This window comes from Hakea prostrata, chromosome 2, assembly GCF_041222555.1.
Source record: "Hakea prostrata isolate BN-2017 chromosome 2, UWA_Hpros_2, whole genome shotgun sequence".
Classification (NCBI taxonomy): domain Eukaryota; kingdom Viridiplantae; phylum Streptophyta; class Magnoliopsida; order Proteales; family Proteaceae; genus Hakea; species Hakea prostrata.
Window position 1 is genome coordinate 7,166,141 of NC_142601.1, and position 21,149 is coordinate 7,187,289.

General features: G+C 36.3%; 2 protein-coding genes across 2 annotated transcripts; both read left to right on the plus strand.

Annotated features, from left to right (window-relative positions):
• Positions 1-7,607: 7,607 nt before the first annotated feature.
• Positions 7,608-8,646, plus strand: LOC149023531 (aquaporin PIP2-7-like). The gene is made up of 3 exons (XM_089142810.1): positions 7,608-7,914; positions 8,025-8,320; positions 8,404-8,646. Exons 1-3 carry the CDS (start codon positions 7,608-7,610, stop codon positions 8,644-8,646), a joined length of 846 nt encoding a protein of 281 aa, XP_088998936.1.
• A 9,623-nt stretch (positions 8,647-18,269) lies between these two features.
• On the plus strand, positions 18,270-19,901 carry LOC149023532 (aquaporin PIP2-2-like). The gene is made up of 3 exons (XM_089144075.1): positions 18,270-18,664; positions 18,881-19,176; positions 19,282-19,901. The coding sequence occupies exons 1-3, from the start codon at positions 18,382-18,384 to the stop codon at positions 19,540-19,542; spliced, it is 840 nt and encodes a 279-aa protein (XP_089000201.1). The 5' UTR covers positions 18,270-18,381; the 3' UTR covers positions 19,543-19,901.
• The last annotated feature ends 1,248 nt before the right edge of the window (positions 19,902-21,149 follow it).

The following is a 21,149-nucleotide window of genomic DNA, read 5'->3' on the forward strand; positions in this document are numbered from 1 at the left end:
TACACATTGCTACCCCGGATTCAGCTGTCGAGATAATAATAGGGATAATTATTGTTGCCCTCCTTAGTTTGATTTTATTACTAATAAAACCCTGTTCTTTACGAAATTACTGTTGCCCCCCTTCCTTATAACGGTGTTAAGTTGCCGTTAAGTTTGAATATGTAATGTCTAATTTGTCCTTCATTAAAATTAAGAAATCAAAAGACGATGCTATCCCATTTATAAAACCAGATTAAATGTAAATTTTACCTTAAACTTCATTTATTTTGAATTAATGAAATGGGCAAAATCCAAATCCGATTTGGTTTCCCACCTTCAGTTTTTAATTTCATTTTAACTTTTAAATCCTAATAAGTGAATAACAAGGTGCTAAAGGACTATAGTTATAATATATGGTTCTTCCATTTATGTAGATCTTAACCAATTACTCTCTAAACAACTTATGCTAATTTGGGATTGTATTTATATTATTTGTTTTTTCTCACCAAACAAGTTGCCTACTTGCCTAAAAACCGATTATACCTCCTTTTTTGCCACAGTAAGGGTAAGAGCCAATAAAGTAAACAGTTTCATTTGTATATGCATATTTTCCAAGCATTTCAAGAATGAAATTTAGATGAGTGTTTCGTTAATATTGGAACTTAAAAATGGTGTGCAATAGTAATAAGAGACAAAGTTGAAGATTTGATTAGGCAATTTTGAAAAGTTCGGGAATAGCTAATGTTGTCTCCATTTTTTATCTCATGCCATGTCCTTCACATTATCCCATAATAATATTATATTTCCCCTATTGCAATTTTGTTTGGAACTTAATCAATCTATGTCTGGGAAGCAACATTTCTAAAAGCAAGGGCATATTGGAGTGCCCTTCTAAATGGAATGTTCATTAAGCACCAAGTGATATGCATTTGTATACGGCTCCGAATTCATATTCACATCCGTTTAGGGGTATCCGAACCGTCCGATTATTAATAGGATGCGGATTTCGTATACCCCTTCTTACCGATTATTATCCGTTTGATAAAATTATCCGATTAAGTTACTTTTTAGATTTATTATTCTTATTTTTATAAATTTTACCGTATGATATGTGACTATTTTTCTAGATTTTCTACTAAAATAACTACCAAAGTTGTTAAATTCTTAAATTGCAAACAGCCCTCACAAATAGGGGCAAAGATGTAAACAGTAGAGATAACTAATATTCAATCTATGTTCATGCCCATTTAGAAGAATTTACTTGAGAAAATAACTATCCGATTATCATCCGTCTTGCGAAAGCAACATTTATAAAATCCGTAAGGGGAGCAGGATTGCGGATATGGATATACCACTACCCACAATCCGAGGCCGTTTAAAGCACCGACATCCCACTATATGTTTAAAAAGCACACAGACCCTAAAATTTGATTTTTATTGCCTTTGAAAGGTTTTCTGCTTCTCTTTGGAAAAATATCTAACGATCAATGAGAACTAATCCCTTTTAAGTCTACCTGAAAGACGACTCTCTCTTCTTCAATGGTAGCTAAGCTTTATCTTTGTTTATCTATGATGATTGCAAAGGTTGCAAAGTAAGTAAAGGCGTGAGAGAGAGGGTATTAGAGTAGATGTAAAACTTTTGCCATGTCGAAGCCTCGCCGACATTTCAAGGTTTTGGTGGTTTTGCCGGCCACCGACACCCAAATTTGACCGACTTTTTGAACTTTGGGTGTCTTCACAACTGTATGGTGTCTTGCAATTCCCTCATTTCTGCAGAACTCATCGAAGTCCCCTTCACAAAATTCTACGCCATGGTCTATTCTCAATATTTTAATTTGCTTCCCAGTCTGCTTCTCAATCAAAATTTTCCATTTGATTGAAAGTAACAAATACTTCATTTTTGTGTTTCAAGAAGTAGACCCAAACCTAACTAAAATAATCATCAATAAATATAAGTAAATACCTGACACCATTTCACTTTGAAGGAACCTTGGATGGCCCCCACAAATCCGAATGAATGTAGTCTAGAGTTCCTTTGGTCCTGTGAATAGCAGTATTAAAACTAACTCTCTTATGCTTTCCAAACACACAATGCTCACAAAAGTCCATCTTTCCTATACTTTGACCACACAATAGACCCCTTTTGCTCAATGCAATCATCCCTCTTTCACTCATATGGCCTAGTCTCATATGCCATAATTTTGTAGTATCTGAATAAAAAACTGATGAAGTTGCTGCAACGGATCCATTGATTGTAGTAGCTTGCAAGACATACAAATTACTAACCTTTTTTCTTTTCATTAATATGATGGCACCCTTATCAAAGGTGCCTAAACTGAGATTTTTCTTCAACTTAGGAACTTGCAAGACGTTACTTACAGTTATGATAATACCATAAAGCATCAAAATTCTGATGTTCTCATTCCCAACTGTATTACAAGGAGAATTATTCTCCATCAACACAACTCCACTTAGAAAACATTCATGAGTAGAAAATCACTCATAGTTAGGGCACATATGGTGGGAACACCCAAAATCAATGATCCATTCTTCTTGTGATCTAACTCTGTCATCAGACACAATAACATCTCAAAATCACTCCCATCTTCAACAACACTAGCCTCTACAGAGGTTTTTTTCTTTGGTTGGTTGGAACCACCACTTGCTTGCTATTTGTTTTGAATCTTGTAGCATTCAAATTTGATATGCCCCTTTGTCTTGCAACAATTACAGGTTAAGTTTTTGTTATTTGATTTTGACATTGACTTCTTCTTGTCACTGTTCAAATTCCTCTCAGTAGTTCTACCCCTCACCATCAAACCAACACCCTCGAATTTGGTTGATGTTAATTCATCATCAATTTTCTTTTTACTCAGAAGATTCGTTTTGACATCTGTAATTGAAATTGTCTCTCTACCATAGATCATGGTGTCTCTAAAGTGCTTGTATGATGGAGGTAGTGAACATGACAATAATAGGGTTAAATGTTTATCTTTAATTTTAACATCTATCTTTCGTAGATCAGTAATGATAGAGTTAAAAATAGCAATATGAGATTTGAGAGAAGTACCTTCACCCTTACGTAAAGTATATAACTAATGCTTTAACCTCAACCTATTAGTGAGGAATATCGTGAGGTACAAACTTTCCAACGCTGAGCACAATTCTGTCGTTGTCTTCTTCGAGAAAACTTCTTGCAGAACTTCGTTTGATAGGCATAACTGAATTGCGGTGAGGGCTCAATCATCCATATAATTCCAATTTTCTTTAGAAATAACCTCAAGATTCTTTGTTTTCCCAAGTATGACCTTCTTCACTCCTTGTTGAGTAAGAACTGCCAACATCTGAACCTACCATAAACTGACACTAATACTCCCGTCGAATTTTTCAATATCATATTTCGTTGATATAGAAGCCATGAATGTACAGATAAAAAATAACAAAGAGCTCTAATACCAGTTTGTTATAACAAACATCATGAAATAATGAACCGAAAAAGAAATAAAAACGAAAACACACAGAAATTTAACGTGATTCACACACCGATATGGTATGCTACGTCCACGGACGATTAATAAGAGTTTTCCACTATGTAAACTAAGAACAAAAGGAGATCTCACTATCAATTGCAAAGAATAACATTACAAGAACACTCACCCAAAATCTTAATCGAAATTCCCAAATCTCTCAATCATATGCGGTAGACGAACGTAAGATAAATATATAGACTCCAATCGGGTAAATGGGTTGACCCATCGGGTTGGGTAATACCATACCACAAGGGGCTCCAACCCCACCCCCTCCACAGATTGAGATCAGTGATGGGATACGGTAGGCCCAAGCGCTTCGCTTCCACCACAGATCTCCACAAACAGATCATTCGGGTTGCCCACCAAAATATGTCGGTGCAAGTCTATCTTTCAAATCGGGTATAAGAATTCAAGTCAGAACATAACAAAATATATGGTTTGAAGATATATTGGGATATTATTGGAATGATTAGTTTAAAAGAAAGGGTTACTAGTGAAGAGGAACTGTACTATATAACAAGGAGGTAATTTGTTCATTTCCCCTTCCAAGAAAGAGACTGAGTTTCATCTGGGTGGAGTTTACAATTTGAGATTAGGGTTCTCAGAAGTTAGCCATCGGTTTTAAAATTTGAGACTAGGTTTTGAAAAAGAAGGATGGTTAAAGAAACTTCTTAAAACATATGCTCAATATCAAAGACAAGACTACTCAAGCATATATTTCTGGTACGATAAGATATGTTGGATGATTAAGATTTCATATCTATGATAGTTATTGCTTGTAGTATGGTATCAAATAATATATCTTTCTGGCCAAGTCTCAGCAGTTTGTGCTGTGGTTGTGTATTATTGAGATCAGTGAAATCAGGTATAAGGCCTTAAGAAGGGGGTTAGTAGTTCCGATTGTACAAAGTGTTGGAGGCTTGGAGCTACCACTAGTTCTTTCGATTCTGTACAAGCGATGTGTAGTTTTCAGAGAATAAGCTCTTATGAAGGAGTTTTGATAGTACTTCCATTCTCTTTTCCGATGTTGAAGAAGTGTTTCAAAGATTTACTCTAACTAGTGTGCTGGATGTGAAAATCTTAGCATAAACAGAAACATGTAAATACAACTTTCTGTTTATATATTGTCACTGCTGCTTGGGTGTTTTCTGTTAAATCTGAGTCACCACTTTTCCAACCTTTAGGGTGTATTTCACTTCTCAATTCTCATGTATCTCTCCCCTTGTAAATACGGTAGCAGATATGCCCTCTTTTCCTATTTCTATCTTATCATAATTGTTTCAAATAATTTATATTCTTTAGTTTTAGTGAACGGGTAGGGTCGATTACACAATCTTAATGAACCTGCTCTTTAACTCCGCCCCCCCCCCCCCACCCCACCCCACCAAAAAAAAAAAAAGGGCAAGTGCCATCAGAAGCTAGCTTCTTGAAAGGGGATATAAAATTTATTATCCATTTGTTAATGGGTTAGGGAACTTAAGTATGTTGGATTTTGTTTTAAAAAATATATAATATAATATAATATACTATTTAGATAAGTTTCAAAATCATTAAAACTCTATCTCCCTAGTTTTGTTTTAGGACTCTTGTTTCTATGGACTCTTCGGATGCTTTGGTGTTTGATTCCATATGCGTTTAGTCCCACTCGGTGGGCTATGTTATTGATTATATAATCATATATGCTCCTAGTGGGGTGTTCTGGTGAGAGCTTGTGTGGATCCGCGTTGCCGCGCCGTCGGGCGTGGTTGCGGTGGGCCCTGTCTCCGCCATGGGGCCCTTAATATTTATGTTGTCGTGGGTCATGGTCTAGGAAGCGGGTCATGGATCTACCCGGCTTTGGGTTTTGCGGTGGGTGATCTCGGTAACTCTACGTATTCTGAAGGTGTCCATGGGGGAATAGAGGTTAAGCTCGAACAGAGCTATTCCGTTTTGGTGCTTTCGTCTGTGTTAGATTCCTTCTTTGTTTTCTTCATTCGGTGCGTGTTTACCTTCGGATCTCCTTTGCGTGCTCCGTTGGGTGCTGCCTTCGGATCTGGTTGTTGTTGTTGGAGGTAGCGTCGGTTACCCGAGATGGGGGCGTTCAAATCCTTGGGTCGGTTCGTCCCTCCTCACCCCGTGAGTTCGTGCGTTTTCCTTTCGTTCATTCTACTACATTCGGGTAAGTGATCTGAATTCGTTATATATTTATTTCTTTTTATTCTGTTATTGGTCTGATCGTGCCTCGGTCTTCCGGTTCTAACAAGTATTCTATGGTTCTCTCGGGGGGGGAGGTGTCAAAATGTATTTGGCAATCAAGTCATTTTTTAGTTGTCGGGAAATAAATCATCTAAGTCGGGTTTGAGGGGGCTTTTCAAACAGTCTTGACTCGGCTTCCACCTCGATTTCCGGTGGATGTTCGGGTCGTCCACCAATATGTCGATCGAGTTCATCTTCTAAATCGGGTACAAGAATTCGGGTCAAAACATAACAATAGCTCATATTCTACTAGATTTTGTTTACGTGAAGCCAGTTTGGTTTGGTTGTCCCCTCAACTCCCCGTGGTTCGTGCTGTTTTCCTTTTGTTCATTCTACTACATTCGGGTAGTGATCTTGACTAGTTCGTTATATTTTATTTCTTTTTTCTGTTTTGGTCCTCTCTTTGCCTCGGGTCTTGGTTCTAACAAAGTATTCTATGGTTCTCTGAGAAAGGAAGAACTATCAAAATGTATTTGGCAAATCAAGTCATTTTTTAGTTGTCAGGAAATAAATCAATCTAAAAGTCGGGTTTGAGGAAGGGCTTTTCTAAAACAAGTCTTGACTCGGCTTCCACCTCAGATTTCCAGAAATGGATGATTCGGGTCGTCCACCAAAATATGTCGATATGGGTTCATCTTCTAAATCGGGTACAAGAATTCGGGTCAAAACATAACAAGAACTAATATTCTGCTAGATTTTGTTTACGTGAAGCCAGTTTGGTTTGGTTGTCCTAGACCAATCGTTCACTTTCTGATGGTGCTCATATCTCTGATTTTATAAAAGCGTGATTAGAATATTTTAGAGTTAGGGGGGAAAAACACCATCTATTCACAAAATAAAATTTTAAAATAGGATAAGCAAAAGAAAAAGAAAATACATAATTATACAATTTTGGATTATAAAGGAAAAGCTACTTAAGGAAGGTATACGTTAAGGTTTCTTGGAGAGCCATCTCCCAAGCATCGACTTTCAAGTCATTACGTGCGTAATGAGTGAATCAACCATCAACATCAGTAGTACGCGAAAATGAAAATGGCATTGGCATGCAAGCAACATGCATGATTTCCCACAATATGAAAGACTGAGTAAGATATGGGTGCAACCCATTGAAATATATATATATATATATATAACCGTGATATTTAAATAAATAAATTTATGTATTTATTTAATTATTTATTTATTTAATGATAATAAAGGCCCAAAGAAATCAGGAATGAAGCTAAGACGATGATGGAAATATCTTTTCTTTTTATCCATATGTGAATTGTGGAATTTCATCCCTCCATTTAAATATATCCCCATTTGTGCTTCTGTGCTGTGTGACGTGATGGAGCCTAGCATTAGATGCATGCCATGTAGATTTCATTAATTCATAATCACTCTAAACACTATGTACCCATTTGACCAATTTAAGTGAAACAAAATTGATTTTTTTTTTTTAATGAACCAATCTATGTTTTGATTGGTAAGATTGAATAGAATCCATGTGGTGTGCATTAATGGTGGGTACCATATGCATGGTGCACCACCGTGTCAACACACCACACAATAGTAAGATCTCGATAGCCCATCCCCAAGAACAACTCCCGGCGCTGAACGATTATCTGATGCAATTATTTTTAATTATGTTAATAAACACAATTTGTCTTACATTCATTTCTATAAATGACCCCCCTCCCTCTCTAATCACTCGTATCAACCTCAAGTAACACAATTAGAGTTTACAGTTGTTCGTTCTTCTTCTGCTCTATCCCCTAACCCATTTCCTCATCATTCCTTCTATACTACTTCAGCACCTCTCTCTCTCTCTCTCTCTCTCTCTCTCTCTGAGACACACACACACATTGTAGAAACTAGGGCATGGCGAAAGAAGTGGAAGTAGCACAGGAGGGGGTGCTAATAACAAAGGACTATCATGACCAACCTCCAGAACCGTTGTTCAATGTTGAGGAACTGACAAGGTGGTCATTCTACAAAGCCCTCATTGCTGAGTTCGTCGCATGTCTTCTCTTCCTTTATATCATATCGTTAACCATCATCGGTTACAAGGATATGTCAAACCCGAATAAGACCTCCGGTGCTTGCAATGGTGTTGGCTACCAAGGTATCGCATGGGTTTGTGGTGGCACCATCTTCATTCTCGTTTACTGCATTGCCGGAATCTCTGGTGCGTATTTTTCTCTATACATCTTGGTCTCTTGTTCTGCACATTTTTGAAAGATGAGTTTCTAATATTCAAGTCTTTAACAACTGATATCAAAAGTATATTTTTGGTAGGTGGACACATGAACCCAGCAGTGACGTTCGGGATGTTGCTGGCAAGGAAGGTGTCGTTGATCAGAGCATTCTTGTACATGGTAGCACAGTGTTTGGGTTGCATTTGTGGTGCAGGGTTGGCAAAGGGGTTTCAAACAGCCAACTTCAGCAGATACGGTGGTGCAACAAACTCAATTTCACCAGGTTACACCAAGGGAGATGCTTTGGGTGCTGAGATAGTGGGCACCTTCGTCCTTGTCTACACTGTTTTCTCTGCCACCGATCCCAAGAGAAACGCCAGAGATTCTCATATCCCTGTAAGTATACAAAACCCATAACATAAATACTCTCATTCTTCTTCTTCGAATGTGATTTTGATATTTGTTGTTTGAATTGGAAGGTGTTGGCGCCTCTTTCCATTGGTTTCGCGGTATTTGTGGTTAACTTGGCCTTAATCCCAATCGATGGCACAAGCATCAATCCAGCAAGGACTTTCGGATCTGCTGTGATCTACAACAACAGCAAGATGTGGCATGAACATTGGGTCTTCTGGGTAGGACCTTTTGTTGGTGCAGGCATCGCCGCCTTCTACCACCAATTCGTTCTTAGAGCTGGTGCCGTTAAAGCTTTGGATTCCTTTTGAATATAAAATTTCCCCTCTTCTTCTTCTTCTTCAAGTGAGATTTGTAATAAAATGCAAGGTTAAAATGTGGAGTAATATTATATATTTTGCTTCCGCAATCTTGTTTAGGGTTCTGCCCTTCATGCCATCTTGGCTACCACTAATTTAAATATGATAATTTTATTTTCACGAACATATAATATAAGCAATGTTTTGCATTGTCATAAATTTTTTAACAAATTTTTTTCTTTTTGTTTTAGAAAAAATTTAGGATAACCAAACTGAATTTCTTCTAAAACATTATTGTTAAGTTAGGGTTTGAGAAGAAGATATAGAAGAAGAGAACACGATGAAGATAACACATGATTCGAATCCAATGTTTATCTACATCTACTATTAAATAGGCTTTCTCAATAGTTTATTGATTGAGATATATAAATGTAATATAAAAAAATTTATATTATTTTAATTGTCATACTTGGTTTTTTCAAACTTTTCGTATAGACAAGTATAATATCCTCATATATGGGGAATTATTTTTTTATACATAAATATTGAATTAATCCCCGTAAGCAAATTTGATTTGCATAATCCATGCAAATTTGATTTGCATAATCCATGCAAATCAGAGGATTATGCAAATCAGATATGAAAATATAAATAGAGAAAGAGGCGAAAAAGATAATAAAATAGAGTAGCTAGAATTGGAAATAATGCAGACATGCATACATGTTAAAAATAAAATACTACCACTCATGAAGAAGATGACAATACACCCGATTTCCTACTTATCTACATCTCTTTTATGTCTTTGGCTCCAAAATTAAAACCCATGATTCCATCAGAAGATTACATTGTTACAGGTATTTGTTCCCCACTATCTGTTGGAATAAAATTTTAAAATTCCACAAAGATTGTTGATCTCTAGCCAAATCAATTTGTCCAACATCTCAACCTAAAACAAAAGTAGGGGTGTAAATGGATTGGATTCGGATCAAATAATGGTAATACCATATCTTCATCCTATTATATTCAGATAGACTCAGATAATATCCTATCGGATTTCGGAAGGATTCAGTCGAATTCGGATAATTATTTTCTTGAATAGATTTTTCTAAATGAGAATGAATACAAGTTTTCGTCTACATGGTAATATCTTTACCACTTTATTTGTGAGAGTTTGGTTTGAAATTTAAGAATTTAGCAACTTTGGTAGTTATTTTAGTAGAAAATCAAGAAAAATATTCACATATCTCAAGTAAAAAATATATAAAAATAAGAAAAACAAATCCAAATAAGTAATTTAATCAGGTAATTTTATCAAGACGGATAATAACTGGTTAAAAAGGGATTTTTGTTTGCGCCTGCGTTGGCATCCACCCGCGCAAGCATTAGATTTGGACACGTAGCTATGGAGACAACCAACGACTCCGATTTACTTGATTGAATTTAACATTTAAAAAGTCTTAAATATTACACTTACCTACCACTAAAAGTTTTCAAATTTACAATATCAATCCTTTTTTTTTCCAGACAAACAAAACCCTCAACTTGCATAAACGGTGCCAAGATTGGTCATTTCCACGAAAACCCAGATGCTATCAAGCCCCGCAGATGGCGAGCTCTACCAAAGCTTCAAATATTAACCAAAATTTCCAACAGAACAGAGAACATGGAATGAAGAAGAAAATCAATATCAAACCCTAAACCCGATCGTGAATCTCAACAATATATTTTCTCTTTCAGCATATCACTAAACACCTGCACATTTCTGCTTCAATTTGATGTTGATATGATATGGGTTCTGTGTCCTACCAAAAAAAAAAAGATATGGGTTCTGTGTAGATTTTTTTTTTAATGAACAAAATGGAGCAAGAACCGAAATATCCAAATTTTAAGTTGTTTCGGTGACCATGAATGAACCGAATTTTGCATCTGCAGCTTCTTTTTCTTTATCTATCATTTTTTTTTTCTTAGCCCTCAAGCACTATCTCTGGTTTTTCATTATTATCGTCATTATTGACTCATTGTTAATCGAAATCCAAAATGGGAGTTTCAAAATGGCGATTACCCATAGGGTTTGAGCCTAATTTGTTGCAACAAAAGAAGTTGGGAAACCTCTTGACTTGAATTCCTTCCTCTTCCCGCGTTGTTGGCTTGGAAACCCGAACTACGTCAAACTAAGGAAGAACTCAAGAATCTATATCAATTAGCTTCAGCTAAATCTGCCCCAAAAAAGGCTCAAGCAGAGAGGTTCTTCGGGTTAGAACGAGTCACCAGAGTGGGTTAGAGCTTCACCTAACGGAGAAGATAGATTAGATTACCGGAGACGGAAGAGAGGAGGATAGTTGGGTTAGGGTTTGGTTGAATCTGAATAATTTTTTACCCTCCCAAAACTTGCTTGGTTTTTTTTGTGAATTTTCTTTGCATGAAGGGTGCGTGAGTGTAAATTTGTAAAAGTTTCAAACCTTAAACAAAAATGTAGTTAATTGAAGCCGTTAGATGAATACCTCAACAAATGTCGGAAACCTGGGGTTGTGTGGATGATATCCGCGCAGCCGCCAACAAAAATCCGTTAGAAATGGGTATATTATATCCACATCCTATTAGTAATCGGACGGATTCAGATACCCCTAAATAGATGTGGATACGAATTCGGGGGCAGATTACGGTTATTCATTTACAGCCCTAATCAAACCTATGAATTTCAAATTAATATATGTTTATACTGAATTTATTACATTCGGGGGATTCTATGAATTGTTTTCGATGAATATGCAATATAGACTAATGGGTATAAGGGTAGTGTCATCCTTTATCTTTGAGATTAGAAGAATCAAAATTGTCTTTAAACATTGATGAGGTGAACTATCCCCTTCAATTTGGTTGTCAACTAGTGTAAAGAGGGAAATTTTACGCAATAATCGGGCTGTTTGAGGTAGAGAAATTGATAAATTTTTAACAAGATGGAGCAGGCTGGGCTTGGCTTATTTTCCTTCAATGTGAGCCCATTTTCATATTAATTTGCATTTCTAAAGCAAGCCCAACCCTGGGTTTGAAATTCTCAACCCAAACCCATCTCACCGTGGGTTAGGCCCAGATCTTGATTTTATGGTTGTATCCCTTCTATGCAAGAGAGAGTGGAAGCGTAAAAACATCATCTTCTGTGCACAAGTATCTGCTATGCACTGCACTGCACATACATATATCAAACAATTGGCTAAGAAGACAAAGCAAAAGTGCTCTGTTGTGCACAACAACGGATTTTTCCTGGTGAGAGCATGCAGTGCACTTTATGTGCTAAGGGTGTCGGATGGTTTTATAATCGGGTTTTACCATTGGATTTGGTTTAATTCATCAAAACAGGATTCAGATCCAACCCGAATTCAATTTTGATTAACAGTGTTAAGTTTGAAGGGCCTATTTGTAAAGATCATCTTTCGGAGTGTTTCTCATGAATTCATGCCCATTCAGAGAGGGTTGCATGTAAGTCACTCTTTAAGAAGAGAAGAAAATATCATGAAACACTCATTATAGGTGTTAGAACAGAAGTATTTATTCACTCTTTTCTCAAGTTAAGACATGAGGTTCATGGCCGTCCATTCTTTTTTTAAGAAAAATATTTTTATTTATTCTTTTGTACAAAACAATATCCTTGACGTGATTCGAATGTTAGGTCTAATCATGCAGACGTATCTTTGGTTTGCATGACCCATGCATGCCAGATATCCATGCAAATATAAAAAAGAAAAATACATATAAAAATAGAAATGAAGAACGTCAGGTTAAGAAAAGAATATTTCTTTTTAATAATTTAAAAAAATATACATATAGATAGTATTTACCTCACGATACACTCAATGCTTCTACTAAAATATTCTCCAAAAAGAATATTAGGAATATAAAATATAGAAATCTCTCTCTTCATTCATTCCTGTTTAGGAGTCTTCCTTTACGTATTCTTTCCTTACCCCTCAGACTTCAATACTGAAAATCTATCCCCAAAACTACCAATAATGAATCATTTGCATGTGCGTACAAGTAGACGGGTTGTGGCAATTGTATATTCTCTTTATTTATTTATATATGTATTCTTCTTTGGTTACGTCTGTTGACACAAGTGAGGTGTAAAAAAATGGGTAATAAAAAAAATATATGTGAGTCTCATGTATAATAGGATGAAAGAGAAAAAAAGAAAATGAAGGAATTTTGTAAAAAAAAATGTTAAATGTTATGTCTCACTTTTACTTTTTCACATTTTTTCTATAAAATTACTCATATTTTGTGGGATTTTAAAAAGGCATGGGTGGATGTCGAAGGTTACTCCCTGCCAGTGTGTTTGACTTCTCTCCTAACTAGCTTGCTACTCGGGAAGCTCCCCTGCTTGTACCTCCTTGCACTCAACTGGTTTGGCATAGGGGGTTGCTGGGGTAAGTACACTCAAGTCATAAGGGGATACTATGTCATTTCACTAGATAAGTTTCTTTAATTTAAAAAAACTTGTCTCTAATTTTTTCACCCCATTAACAAAAAAAAAACTACACTTTTGAGATTAATGAAAAAATTATTTTTTTCAAAATTTTTCTCATTATTTTTTTCCACCCCATCTTTACTCCAGTAAACCGACGCAGCCTAAAGAATTTGGCATCGAAAGCTTCCAATAGAGTTTTGAAATAGTGAGCTCATTTGCAATTGCTTACATCGACAATGGCATAATTCACATTCACATTATGAAGTTTCTTTGAGCAATGTATATATTAATGTTAAGGTGCAAAATAAAAATACTATATAGTACCATGGATGTACCATGGATGAAGGGGTTAATTTTTAACCAAATGTTTTTTGGGTAGAAGATAAAGGGGTTAATTCAAATATACTTTAGAACAAAACCAATATAATTTCATGTTTGAATTTTTTGCAAAGGCACTCTAGCACGAGTATTTCGGTTTGCGATGTTGAAGACAGTTATGTGGCAAGAGATGATTGGTTTGGAGGAGCATTGAACGAAGGAGGAGAAGAAGGAAGAAGAAGAGGAATTTTGTATGGTGGGTTGGTGCTGGAAAGGTTTAGAGGCTCATGCCGAAATCCACCTTTCTAAACTTGTTCCCCACCACATGATCTAAGTGGTCCAAAAGTGTGAAATACCAATACCATTTTAAAGGTTTAACCCGGTTGGTCCCCATTTTTTTGACTCTACTTAACAGAAACGTTTTTGTCATTCCTTAGACCATTTTAGTGGTGATCATTTTTTTCTCTTCATTCACATGCACTTTCTCTTCTAAAAAGCAGAAAAAAATTTGGTTCACTTTTCAACAGAACACCAACGGCATTCTTTTTCACTTTTTTTCTTCTTTCTTTTTAGAGATGCGTACAGTATTGATTATATCTCGGTTTAGGTTATATATACAATTCTCTTCATCTATAACTAATTTTCGAAATTATTAAAATTAGTGAATTGTATATTGCTCATATATATTTTTTTCTCCTTAAAAATATTATATGTAAAATTTTTCATGTTTAGTGTTCAATTTTTTTTTTCCTTTTCTTTTGTTGTGTGATTGTTCCAAGGTCAATCCTTACAGCAATCTCACACAATTGGATAGGTTGTCTGAGTCACTTGTGTCGTTTTAGATTTTATAACTTTGACTAATAAAAGAAGGTTCACCATACAAATAAAATATTATATCCACTAAAATATATTATTTAAATATTAATCACATAATAATCCATATGATTAGTATATAACTAAAATAAATTATGACATAGGATTTTATCAGCAAACTAAGAGAGACAGAGAAGATTATTTGACTGGTGCATGCAGAACTATTATTAGAGGAGGGATAAGAACAAAATAAGGATGTATTATACCATGCAGATCGATATTTGGTTAGCGTCATGCATGTATGCCCTCATTCGAATCAAAATAAATATTTTAAAAATCTATACAAAAATGCATGATCGTCATGAACTGAAGAAAGAAAATTGTTTTCTATGTATATAAATATATGGTGTGAACAATAATAACAATCAAGAATCAAAGAAGGAGATGGATGAGGAATTATCAGTCAATTTGCCTTAATAGTTGCCAAGTGGGGAATGGCATGGAATGTATCACCATGGTTAACATCTATCGAGGCGACTGTGGACAAATAATATAGATATAATGAATTTTTAGAGTTATAAGGCCCTTGGACATACTTTGGTGAAAATGGACAACACAAATAAAATTAAGTAAGTCATTCACAATATGAATCCGTCACTTGCATTTGCATGCAACACAACATAGATTCTAGAAACAACTACATATATGTACGTATACGTACTTATGTGCAATGAAATCGAACTCATTGGTTATTGTTCTCATCCGAAATTGCATGATTCCATCCACATTGTAAGGTTTATATCCTAAAAATCAATTTCATTGGTCAAAACCCTATTGTTATGCCAAACCATATTTAAGACTTTCGAACCGGTACAAACCGTTTGGATCAGGGCCAACTGGGTTCGGCTTAGTCAGTTGTCTAACTTGGCACTTCTCAGAGCCCAGCAGCTGGGTCAATCACTTATTGGCGACAGTTGCACTTAAAGGACTTCTCGACTGTTTGTTGTTGGAATGGTCACTTCTTGACCCTCACTTCTCGACAAGATCATCATTTGATACGAAGCAATCCTTATTCAATTGTATAATGCAACCTATCTATGATCTGCACTTATCAAGAGATAAGCCTGGCCGCAGGTTAAAATCCCCCTATGTATCACTTCTAGCCGACTTTTTGAGAGTTCAGAACACAGATGTCACTTCCGGTGTTCCACACGTCACATCTGGTGTCAGCTTTCACATAAATCTAGCATATATGGGTTGTATCAAGTGTGCCAAAAACAATCTTTTGTATTGGCTTCTTCAATAAGGATCGTAGAGGAGTCATACTTAGCCATTCGACAATTAGCATCAATGGTCTCCTAGTTGTTTCTTCTTCCATAAAAATGGTCACTAGCTCAAACCTTTATCCGGTAAGAACAAGTCAAGTTAACTCTATATTAACTTTTGCATTTACCTAAGAGAACTTCATCTCTTCGAACATTTACACCTCCATATGAGGAATTGTGTTGTCTAGAATTTGACTTTGGCTACACAGATGCAGACAGATTTACTTATGACACCATACATGCATGCAGAGCTTATATAAATTTTTTATATTTAACCGAAAAGAAGGAATAAGTCCTTTTCACATTGATGAAGTGACCCATGACGCTTGCACTATGAAATGTTTTTGATGGGGTAGTATGAATTTTTATACTATGATTGTGTTTTTTTTTTTTTTTTGGTAGAATTGTTTACACTATGATCAAGTGTTGGTAAAGTTGAGAAACTAAGTCACTAAGACAGTAGTGAATTATTTCATCCCACATTTTAATCCAAGATTGATACATCACATATAATGTCAGGTTTCAAATTTCAACGGCACTCCAGCACGGGTGACTCTCCAATGAGTAGAATAGAGGCATTGGCTACTTGGCAAGAGTCGATTGGTTTGGAGGAGCACTGAAAGATCCTCAATGAAGAAGAAGAAGAAGAAGAAGAAGAAGATATTGTAAGGTGGGTTGGCTCTTGGAAAGTTTTACTCAATGATGATGGTCGGTCCATGCCCAGATCCCTTTTTAATGTTTTCTACCCCTCCACCCAGGCACCCAAAATCCTTGTGGTCCAAAAGTGTTATCTTACAGAGCCCGGTTGACCCAGTTTTCTTTGTCTCCACTATATACACCATTTTTATTATGGATAGCGTGTGCTTTGGTTATGGTCTTCCTAACTTTTTTTTTTTTTTTTTTTTGTCTATGGGATTATTTAAATATAAAAGAAGTTTATCTATGGAGCCTAAGTATTTTACATATATACTCTCGTATTCATTATGCTACGTATTACTTTTCTTTCTTATTAGAAATTCCTGATGGGATAAACATGGAGGAAAATGATGGGAGATGATATTTTGAGCAATTCACACTTTCTAGATTCTACCCTTTCTCATTAGGAGATTCAAATTCTTTATCTTATACTATTAAACATTAATTAGTCTTTGACAACTAAATCTAACTATGGTTAAAGTATGAGTATTACATATATTACAAGAAAAAATTGAAATGTAGCCACTTAACTAAGAAGGATTGAGCATAAACAAATATAGATTTTTCTAGAAACTACAAATTATGCTTATTTAAAGTTAGATGAAATGGAATGAGACAAAACAAAACAATTTCTACAAACCTGTTCCAAGCAGAAAAAATTCCTCCATGTATGCACAATTTGTGCATTTTGTATACCAAATAAAAGATTGAGATTAAAACTTTAATTTTAAAATATTAAAAAAAAACTTCTGTATTATTAGTTTCTTGTTATTTGATAAAACACATTTTAGTTTCTTTACTTTTGCAGTTCTGCATGTATGTGCACCGCTAGCATCGCCTTTTTTTTTTTTTTTTTTTTTTGTTCCAAGCACACATGCCTCGTATAATAATGGAGTTTCATACAAACAAAGGGGATATTTGTCTGTTACTGGATGTACGTGTATCGGAACAGAAGACGACCAATTATTAGTGAAATCAAAGGATCTTGGGCCTGGTTGGTGCCGAGTTCGACTGGTTGGCCTCTTTTACATAGATGATGTGGGACCCAATGAGTTAATTAAATTTCCACGAAGCATGCCCCATGCCCGGGGACCCTTGATTTGTCCCGTTCTTTTCTCTTCTCTTTTCTTCTCTTCTCACCGGGCTTGGTCCTCTTCCCCTCTCCTCAACGTCTCCTCTCGGTAAACACAAGGCTGACCATGTTCCACGTGTTTCACGGATACACCGTCAGCAGTTTAGATATGTCGACATGTCAATATCGTATCCCTTGAAAAATTATAGAAAAAAATAGTTTTTTTAACATGAAACCCCAAAGAACTCACCACAGAAAGTCTTTGCCGTCCACGACGGTTGCCTCTCCCATTTTGGTATAGCCCGTGGCGAAAAGAGGGAGGCGAGGGTGTGCATTTATTAAATCATTTCAGTTTTACTTTACCACGAGACCCTTGAGAAGCTCTGTATTTCTTTTATTTTTTTTCCTGGGGAAAAACAAAATATCACAGGGATTTTGCATGAATATTTAACACTCCCCATGCAAGCACGAACCACGAAGGAATAGTTTCTGTAGGGAGGTATGTGTCATTTTGCTTGATTCCATCGATTTTCTTCCATATTGGTAATAATAGTAATTTCGCAGCTAGGGCCATGTGTCATGTGTGAAATTGTCAAAAAATATCTTTAAGTGATCTTGACGTCGTCTACTCCAATTTGCTCCCCATATTAAGCCGTTGAATTCCTGAAACGGACTTTGACAAACCTCTAACGTTGTTGGGGCCCGGCGATATGACTAAGGAGGCAAAGTGGTATTTATTTATCTCAGCAACGGTCAAAATTCTACTTATTTCTGACGCTAAGTCTGAATTACTGAACACTAATCACGTAGACGAATACGTTAATTACGAGTTCCCCAGTATATGATATGATAGGTGGGGGGGCGTGAAAAAGAAAGGGAAACACCGAAATTAGTTGGGGAGAAGGTATCTGACTAATGACTAATCTGAATTTCCATAAATAGGGCATTTCCCTCTACTCTCCAATCACTGAAACATTTAGACTCCTTCATCATCAGCTCTCCAAGCTTTTCTCTTTCTCTTCTTCTGTTTTCCCATTTGTTGGAGGAAACATAACTGAAAGATGGCGAAGGAAGTGGAAGCAGGGCAGCAAATGAGGGACTACCAAGACCCACCTCCAGAGCCATTCTTCAACTTTGATGAACTCACCAAGTGGTCTTTCTACAGAGCCCTCATCGCTGAATTCGTTGCATCTGTTCTTTTCCTTTATGTCGGAACCCTAACCATTATTGGTTACAAGAACATGTCCGCCTCTGAGGCTTGCAATGGTGTTGGTTTTCTCGGCATCGCTTGGGCTTTCGGTGGCATGATCTTCATCCTTGTTTACTGCACTGCCGGTATCTCTGGTGGGTGTTCTCTTTCTCTATCTGAGTACTCTTGTTGTTATGTGCCTAATGGGGCTTAGAACTGTAGCAGTCTAGTGTGAGAAGAGCTAGATTCAACCAGTTCCATCAGCTTCGGAGATTTTGGTGGATTAGCCAAGTATTTCTTTGTCTGTATGAACCAAATTCCACCAAATGTTTTTGTCTTTTGATTTTTGATGACTTTGTGTATGTGGGTAGGTGGACACGTAAATCCAGCAGTGACATTTGGGATGTTTCTGGCAAGGAAGGTATCACTGATAAGAGCATTCTTATACATGGTAGCACAGTGTTTGGGTTGCATTTGTGGCGTAGGGTTGGCAAAGGGATTCCAGAAGACCTACTTCGACGAATACGGTGCTGGGGCTAACATAATTTCACCTGGCTACACCAAAGGAAGTGTTCTGGGTGCTGAGATCATCGGAACCTTCGTTCTAGTTTACACTGTGTTCTCTGCCACAGACCCCAAAAGGAGCGCCAGAGACTCTCATGTCCCTGTAAGCATGCAAAACCCATAACCAAAACCTTAATTCTCATTCATCTTCTTCTTGGATTCTGATGTTTTTTTTTTTATTTTTTATGTTTGGCGTTTGAATTGGAAGATACTGGCGCCACTCCCAATTGGGTTTGCAGTATTCATGGTTCACTTGGCCTTAATCCCAATAGATGGCACAGGCATCAATCCAGCTAGGAGTTTTGGAGCTGCTGTGATCTACAACAACAAAAAGGTCTGGGATGAACATTGGATCTTCTGGGTGGGGCCTTTTGTTGGAGCAGGCATCGCTGCCTTCTACCACCAATTCATTCTTAGAGCCGGTGCCGTTAAAGCTCTGGGTTCATTCAGAAGCAACCCCAACAACTAAATTTCCCATCTCCTGTCTTCTTCAGAGACACTTTCAGCTTCTTTGTTTAATTGTCATGGGGTGTTTGATGTTGGTTGTAAGAAGAGAATTATAATAAAGGGAGGTGTCTGCAGCAAGTCAGCATGTGAAGGATTGAAGAAGGCCTCGAAGACCCATGGAGATTGTAGATAAAACCAACAAACAAATATGTCTTTTTCTTATGTCAAGTCTTATTTGGGGAAGGAGAGAGAGGAAGTGGAAAGCGTGGGAGAGTCTAGGAAATATTTTATAATCAATAAAACAATATCACTTTTGCTTTACCGAAATTTTCTCTCCATCATCAATAGTGTATCTTTAATTTCTTTACGATTAGTGGTTGAGGTTCTATTTCAATTCTTCAAGTTCATTCTTTACGTTCAGTTTTCCACATTACTGTCTTTTGACCCCTGCATCAAAGTAGATTTGTGGTTTGCCCAAAAGTCACAAACCATTTATTAAAATGCAATTAATGGAAGAAAAAGAGCACCTCAATTAGTTGGAGCAAGAATTGCTTAGACTTTAAATGTATCTCCTTTTTGTTGGCAATCTTTATGTAGTAGGGGAAAAAAAGTTGGAAAATTATTCTTCAATAATTTAGGTGAAAAGGAGGTAGACACATGGTTGTACATGATAAATTACACCCTCTAATTTGATCAAGATGGATTTTTTTTAAAGAGGCAGTTTATATCATCCGGTAGAATCAAACTCACAACCTCTTCACAAAGAGGTGGTGGTTTTTTCAACCGAGCAATCCTGCGTTGATGATAGATAAGTCTTACCATTTGAAACTTTGAATTTCCACCCAAATGGGCGAGATTCATTCTATCTTGTGATTAACATACTATGTATGTAAATTTGGAACCAAATTCTTGAGGAGGAATATGCATGAAGGAAAATTTTCCTTCTCTTGAGTAGGTAAGATATCTTAATCACATTAATGACAAACCAAAAAGTTGTCTTACAAGCCGGTGACTCAACTCCTATGAATGGATTTTAGTGGAGATATGGGCTAGTTCTCATAATTGAATTCAACCTAGTCAAACTTATATGTGGGTCATGAATTTGAAAACATTAAAGAGATTTATATACTTTCATTTCACTGTATATTGTATAATTTATGCATGTTTCTGAGAAGAGTACTTCAAAAAGTGCAAAAACATCTACAGAGGTTAGATTTCTATTTTTCACAAAGATAAAATTATTATGTCACTAGGGTTTATGTCTGGACATGAAAACCACATTCCTGGATATTTTTCATTCTTTCACTATAATTTCGATAACTCAAAAAAATAAAAAGTTCAAATTTGAGGTAGTGTAGGCTGTTGTTGGGAGGTGATTTCAATTAATTTATCATAAATCTTGAAGATTGTGGCCAACAAAAGATGACTTTTTTTTTTTGTAAGAACAAAAGATGACTTAAGTGTTTAAACAAGGGAAGAAATTCTTGGAAGTACGCAGAAGAGGAAGACCACAGGCAACCCATAGCCTACCTGTCTTTTGTCTCTTGTCTGAAGAGGTTATTACCAAACATATCTTCGCAAGAAGAAATGCCTGAAACAATGCGTTCCAACTCCAACACCATGCATGCT